The sequence below is a fragment of the Nematolebias whitei genome, chromosome 15, assembly GCF_014905685.2.
Source record: "Nematolebias whitei isolate Nwh7 chromosome 15, NemWhi1, whole genome shotgun sequence".
NCBI classification, from domain to species: domain Eukaryota; kingdom Metazoa; phylum Chordata; class Actinopteri; order Cyprinodontiformes; family Rivulidae; genus Nematolebias; species Nematolebias whitei.
Window position 1 is genome coordinate 28,526,564 of NC_056512.1, and position 7,887 is coordinate 28,534,450.

A 7,887-nucleotide genomic window follows, 5' to 3' on the forward strand; every position below is an offset into this window, starting at 1 on the left:
TTTTGTTTGACTAGTGATTGATTGGCAAATAAAGTTTTTTTTAAAAATCTGATATTTTTTATGTCCCTGAATGCACCACAGCTAGGTGCTCAACTTGTACTAGCAACAGAACAACACTAAAAATATCTTCAAAATAATTCAAGAGAAAAATACAAACTAAAACTGCTACAATAGTAAATAATAATTTAGATAATGGTAATATTAAAGTGGACTAAAATTTATAACTTATTAAACATGTAAAGAGTAAAAATTTTATTTTTAAATATTTTTTCGTTTTTTTGTTTCATTTTTTTTCTTTTGTTTGTACAAACTTCTTTGTTCAATAAATTGAAGAATTTTATTGTTAGATTTCAAGTGATCCAAAAAAAAAAAAATCATACTAATAAAGAAACACCAGTAATGCAGTGACATCTTAGATTTAAATGTAAAAGTTTATTATCAATGTTCTGTTCAGTCAAAAAAAAAAAGAAAAAGATTTTGAAGTCACTTTAGGTGCTTCTGATGTTAAATTTTAGAGATAAATTGAAATCAATCCAAACCAGAACTGGAGGTCAGTGCTTCACAAAAATGAAAAATGTGAAGGAAAACCAAAATCAGTGAATCTCTGCTTTCATCTAGTTTTACTTACACTATTTTGCTAAAACAGACCATCTCAAATATTGATACATAAGCCACAAATGTTCAAAACTCATTTTGTATAGAGCCTTGCTGTCGCCTGAAATATTAATGTAATGCTGTAAAGGAGACATTAATGTGCACACTTCTCTACATCAACATGTTTGATTCCACTTCTCTGATTCAAATCATGTCAAAATGACGTGGCTTGAATCGACGCTGTGCTGAAGGTAAAAAGACATTAACACCATGTTTGCAAAGGTGTGGCAACGTGTGCATACGCACCTGTTCAGCTGGAGTTTAGTATACCACTCCCACTTTTTTATACTGGACTTTGGCTTCTTTTACAAACATAGATATACAACACAGCTGTAAATTTAGATTTGACCATATAAACCATGTTTTTACAGCATCCTCTTTCATAAAGGGTACAACTGGTAGAAAACTGTTGTTTTATGTTCCCATGGTATAAATATATTGACTGTTGGCTTCCTGCGCCTATATTGAAAATGTATGTTCATTAAAATCATTCAGATTATTGTCTTTTGTTGTCATGCAATAATTTATGCTAAAATAAATTGTATGTTAATAAACAGTATATTTTCCTTTTTTGTTTGTTTGTTTGTTTCATTCCATAAAAAGCACAAAGTAATTCTACTATAAACCTGAAGAGGGAGGCAAAGATAAAGAATCATCCAACATCTATACAGCTATAGTTCCTGCAGGCATTTTTATTATTTTCAACTCCTTTAGTTATTAATAAATAAATGATTATTCTCATTTTTAAATCTAAATCTTATATTTTGTCTGCTGCTGTGACCAAATCATTTATCCTTGGAACTGAATATTGTATCATATACTGTATATGCACACACTTATTTTTTTATTTATGTATTGAAATAAGCCAGAATTGTCAGCTCAAAACGTTTTAAATATTTGGAAATGAGAATTGGTTAATACAATTCTGCTCTACTTACATGTGTCTAGTATTTTGATCAAACAGTTATTGATTTGGAGCCCAACTGACTGACAAGTACGAGCTGTAGAGTCGGTTTCTGCAGATCCTTGCAGGATGTGTCATTTGAAATAAAGACCTAATGATGATCAAATCAGGCTGATGTTCATTTGGACTCAACACCGCTACAGATCTCCATGTTATTTTTGTTAAAACTTTAAGCCCTTATTGTTTTCAAATTGTTCTTGTGGTTTAAATTCTGTTTAATAGTGAATTTGTTGGTTAATAAAAACTGTGTAGAAATGAAAGCAAACCATTTGCTCAGCATTAACCTAGTTGTGTCTACTGATAATATGAGGGCGTCCATGGAAATGTGTTTATTTGCCTGCATGATGTTTAACAGCCGCTTTCACAGACTGAGCACATTCACCTTTTTGTGGACATCGGTGTTAAAAATCCAAAGGTTTTTTTTTTTTTTACCACAGCAGGAACCCTGCAGCATCATCACTGAAGGTCACAAGCTGTGACCAGAGTGATCACAAACTTTCTTTATTAAGGAAACACCCAAATTCTTAATTCTTCACATTTCTATAGTTGTAGGATTAATCCTCGACTTTTTCCAAAAACGCCCACAGTCCTAGATGCACATCCAAAAGTGTCCACTTGTATTTAACTTCACTACTTGGTCGCATCAGTTCTGCCTCAGAATGATACATTTCAGCATCACAAGGTGGATTCTCGTCAGTTTTTCCAGGTGTTTGTTGGGATAAAAGTTACTGGGATGTCATCATTTTGCTGAAATGACTTCAGTGTTCTCCCTTCAGTTTATCCAAGACCATTTTTTAAACCGGATGGACAACATGAAACTAACAGAGCCAAGAAACTGACCTCCGCCCTGTCTCTGAGCAAGGTTTGCAACACGGATCAGAGTCCATGCACGCTGTGATGTATGTTTGATAATGCCCAGCCAGTGTCCAATCAGAGCTTTGAAACGGAGCCATAAAGAGAACTGATAAGCCAGCGATGCTCTACTAGAATACACACCACACCTGTGTTTCTGTTTCATGGTACACGCCTGTTGGGACTTTTGTCTTCATGGATTTCCTCAACAGGATCCGGCAGAAACAAGGTTGCATCGTTCCGAACGTTACGGCAAACTGACTGAAAGAAAAGAACATTTTTCTTGGTCCAGCAGACTCATCCCATCCAATCATGGTCTTTGTGGATGTCAAATCCATCACGCAGCCTGTGGGGATCATCCGGATCTTGACGGTCATCGTCACCTGCATGAGTTTTAGCCTGGTGGCGTCGGTGAAGCCAGACAGTTCTCCGTACTGGGCGTGGTGCATGTTCACCTGGTGCTTCTGCTGTTTCTTCTCCCTTCTCATTCTCATCTTGGAGTTCTCCACGGTCAACGCCAAGCTACCTTTCGACTGGAACGACAGCACAGCTGCCTTTGCGATGTTGGCGAGCCTGATGTGTCTGTCAGCCTCCATCATCTACCCCATCTTCTTCACCTGCGGCACCTGCCACCGGCAGGCAGGAGCTTCTGTCGTTTCCTGGCTCTGTGTTGCAGGGTATGTGAGCGAGGTGGTCCTGACATACCTTCGTCCCAGAGGGCAGAATCAAGGTTTCCTCTCCACGTTGCCAGGCATCATGAAGATGCTGGAAAGCTTCTTTGCCTGTCTCATCTTCATGTCCCTGGAAAAAGGACAGTACTCACACTCCCCTGAGCTGCAGTGGTGTGTCGCTGTGTATGCCTTGTGTTTCACCTTCGCCATCCTCATCATCCTGCTCACTCTCGGAAATCTGACCTCCTATTTTCCGTTCTCCTTTGACAAGGTCGCAATCGTCTACAATGTTCTGGCGGCGGCGATGTATTTGACTGCCATGGTCATTTGGCCACTGTATGGTTTCCGCAACAACAAGAGGCCGAGTAACTGTGGTAAACTCTGTACCTGGGACAAAATGGTGCTGATCACTTTCATGACCATCTTTAACTTTATTGTTTACACCCTGGACACCATCTACTCTATACGTCTGGTTTTCTTTGCCCATAACCATTGAACTACTATGCTTCAGATGGTGTTTATTTTATGTTTATTTTATTTTTCTGAGTTTAAGTCACAAACTTCCCAAAGCTGCTTTTTTTGAAAAACTATAGACAAAAAGGAAATGTTGACTTCATTATGGAAATCTTGTTCAAATGCAGCTAAAAAAAAAGATGGTTAGTTAAACATTAAAGTGTGGATTCCTGATCACAAGCTGATTAATAGTTGTGCGAAATATGTATTCAGAGGATAATCACACAATAATAGATTGCTGACTTTATTACAAAGTCAAAGTAAAATTGTGTGGCGAATGAAAAGCATTTCCTCTCTCAGCTTGTCTGTGCTATTACTCTCTGACATTTACTCATTAAAATGTTTTAAATAAGTTGTTTGCAATCAAACAAGTATAATGGAACGATAATTGCACGCGTTTGAAAAAAAAATGTGTGGAAATGTATAGATCTGCTGAGAAGAAAGTTTTTTTTTCCTGTCGCCAGTCTTTAAAGCAGTGGCAATTTTATAGTCTTTTTTGGGGGTGCTCAAACATCCCTAAATTTGAACTCAGAACCCCTGAAAAATTAAGTAAAAAAAAAAAAAAAAATATATATATATATATATATATTCATTTTATTGTTTTTTTTTTGTTTATTGCATTTATGATTCATTGCAACAAAATAAATACATTTAAAAGGTAACAGATCATTGTAATACTTGTTTTATTTATAATGACTTTAATTGCTGGATGTTCGGCCCCTGAGCAGCTGGTTTTCAGTAACTGTGCCCCCCTGAGCAGTTTACTTGAATAGCTCTGCTTTAGAGGGTCAAATACAGATTATTCCATTTCCAAAACTTAAACTGAGTCTGGAAAAATGTAAAAGATGATAAAACCCTGCGGCCGACCTCATTAGCAGCTGAATACAACAGTGATAAACAGGAAGTACCACATGTTCATCTGTATGAAGGAAACTGTAGGTGAATCCTACATTTGCTGTCATAATTACATTTTATGTTTAATGGTTAAATTAAAGGTTAATGCTTGAAGCTAGTTGTGCTTTGTTTTGTGTGTTTTGTATGTAGATATATGTTGAAAACTTCTGATTGCATAACTTTAGTCTTTGTTTATTATGATCAGTTAACACTAACTGATTTTGTCCAAAGTGTTTATCAGGTTGTGTAATATAAAGCAGAGCACTATATGTAGCATCTTAGCTAGCGTGTCTGTATTGCACGCCGCTAGCTTACTCCTTGTTGTGCCGAGTTCTCTAAAACAGTTATTGAATCAAGTGTTTACTTATTTAGGTAAACGTAGAGGTTTAACAACCCGTTAAAATACACCAGAATGTAGGAAATGGCATCTACTTTACTTAAAATGTTTCTGGGGGAGGACTCCCAGACTCCCCCCACCACGGTATTCCCCCCATTATACATTATGAATGCTTCTGATGTCAATGGCCACCACGTTGTTCAAGCCAAGAGCCATTGTCAACACTGGGGGCTAAGCACCCCTAAAGGTCAGATCCTAGAATCGCCCCTGCTTTAGTTTGACTCAGGCGAGGAAGGAAGGAAAGAAGGAAAACAAGTTTAAACAAAGACAGGTAGGAATGAACAGCAAAAAATAGAATAAAGAGGGGAAAAGGAAAGCAGAAAAGATGAAGGAGAGAAAGAAGAAATGAAAGAGGAAAAAAGGAAGGACAACAAATTAAGGAAACTAAATTAGAAAGGACTTAAGGAAGGAAATAAGAAAGAAGGGAAGAACTGAGAAAACAAAGCGAAGGAGGGAACGAAGGAGGCAAGAATAAAGGAACAAAAGAAGAAGAAAAAGAAAGGGTGGAAATGAAACGTAAAAGAAAGAAGAAAAAAGATCTAATAGAAATAAAGGAATGAAAATAGGAACGAAAGAAAACCATCCTTTCTTTCTTCTCTTTTCCCTCCTTTCCTTCATTTCCTTTAAGGGAAATGCATAAAACAGATAAAAAAAATAGGAATGAATGAAAGGAGAGACATTTTTTTACAATAATGTCTTCAATCTTTTTAAAAAACTGTAAAAAAAAATGGCATTTGTAGCCGTCTAAAAAAATTATTAATCACTGTCTGATGCAAAAATATAAAATAAAATAAAAACATTTGTTTTGTTTTGGTTTCTGAATTCATGAATGATTTATTATTTTGTTTTAATCTTTCTTAAGAAGACTAACACATTAACATTTTTACACTCTATGTTTTCCGATCGCTGCAGTGAGTTCACAAAAAGGATTTACAAATCGTCTTCTTTGATTAATTTGGCTATCGTATCTGTTGAGTCTTTTCAAAAATGTTCTGCTGCTTGAAAAATGTTCTGCGTCACCATTTTTTAAATGAATTCAGACACTTAAAACCTCATTAATCAGTCATGAATGAGGACGTGAACAGCTACAGGTTTACAAATCGACCAGAAAGGTGAAATGAAGAAGAACGAGACCAGAGAAGATTTCCAGACGTTGTGTGGGAAAAGTGAAAAAGCAAATCCTTTAATGGAGAAGCAGCTGTAGAATCTGGAGACGGGTCCAGTGAACGGTGCTGCTCTTTGTTGTTCTTATTTATCCTCCCTTTTTCTTTTTGCTGTTTTTTAGGGAAAGTTAGGCTAACACCCCAAAAAGGGCAACCTCAATTACTCCTTTTCTTTTTTAGCCAACTGGAAACTGAAAAAGACGTCATCAGAATCTGAAGCGTAATCCTCCAGCTATTGTGTGGCTCGGTCCACCAATCTGTGAGAGTGAAGCGGGATCAAATGGAGGCAGTGAAGCGAGAAAATGTTGCTCTTCTTCTCATGTCGGTCTGTCAATGAACACATAAACACAGTAGAACATCTCAAACTGAAGAAGCAGGCCTGATTTAGTTGACACAGCTAGGAAACGGTTTATATTGAACTGTGTAAGGATTTAACTTCACATAAAAATCTGAAACTTCTGTGCAGCAAGTCCATAGAACAGATCGATTCTACCTCGTTTCTGCATCGTCAGTAATCGTTTCATTATGGAACTAAATATGATGCTGTGTGTTAGACATCATGAAACATCCCAGTTTACAAAGGAAAACGTCAAAACTAAACTTTTTTTTTTTTTTTTTTTTTTGTATAAATCTGCTTCTAGATTCAACTGAAACTTTAAAAAACTGAACAACAGGACAATTTCTAATCAGGGCCTAAATGTTAATTTATTTATTTTCTAAAGTGTCCCCGAATGGTAAACCATGATCAAGTTCTGGACCCAAATTGCTCGTTAAATAGATTTTTTTTAATTATATAGGAGATAATTTGTACAGGTAAACGATGTAATATCAGAATTTTGTGTTAATGGATGTGAAATTCCTCAAGGCCCTGTGTTGGGACCAAAGTTGTTTATTTTGTATGTGAATGATCAGATTGATGTGTCAGGGCTTTCGAAGTGTGTTTTATTTGCAGATGGTACCACATTTTTTTGTTCAGGTGAAGATATTGGATGGATGTTATAGATGATACGGCAGAATTCGTAAAAATACAAACTTGGTTCCAAATTAATAATTTATCATTAAATTTGGAAGAAAAAAAACAATCAAAGTAATAGAAATAAAATTATTTAAGTGCCATTTAAATTTGACAGTATTGAAATTCATAGAGTTAATAAAATAAATTTTTTGAGTGGTGTTATTGATGAGAAGTTGACATGGAAATCTTATGTAAATTACTTAAGAATAAAAATAGCTAAATCAATTGCATTACTGTATAAAGTAAAAGAATGTTTGAATGACAAAGCTTTGTATATATTGTATAATGTAAAGATTGTTCTGTATTTAATCTATTGTACTGAAGTTTGCAGGAAAGCATGCAACACAATTACAAACCCTATTTTTATTTTACAAAATAGAGCTATAAGAATTATTAGTAGGAAGTGCTATGGTCACCCAACAAACATCAGTTTCATCAGTTAAAATTATTAAAATTTTACAATTTGGTTGAAAGTAGTATTTTACAAGTCATGCATAAAGCTCATAAAAATATTACCCCCAAATAGTCACTTACATTTTGTTAAAAAAGAGAGTCATTATAACCTTAAGGGAATGGAAATGTTTGTAAAACCTCCATTTAGAACTAGTATGAAGGAGCTGCGTTGTTGTAATTCAGGGAATACGATTGTGGAATTGCCTTGATAAAAATTTTGAAAGTATATACATTTCTTATATTCTGTACATTTTAATTTATTTATGTTACGGCTGCAGTGGTCTTTGCCTCTTTTCCTGGTATGGTTCTGG

At 35.4% G+C, this 7,887-nt stretch overlaps 1 protein-coding gene across 1 annotated transcript; it reads left to right on the top strand.

The window, feature by feature from the left end:
- The first annotated feature begins 2,671 nt into the window (after positions 1 to 2,671).
- Positions 2,672 to 3,637, top strand: LOC119420946 (myeloid-associated differentiation marker homolog). Its single transcript, XM_037688327.1, has one exon. The coding sequence runs from the start codon at positions 2,783 to 2,785 to the stop codon at positions 3,635 to 3,637; it is 855 nt and encodes a 284-aa protein (XP_037544255.1). The 5' UTR covers positions 2,672 to 2,782.
- Positions 3,638 to 7,887: the final 4,250 nt, after the last annotated feature.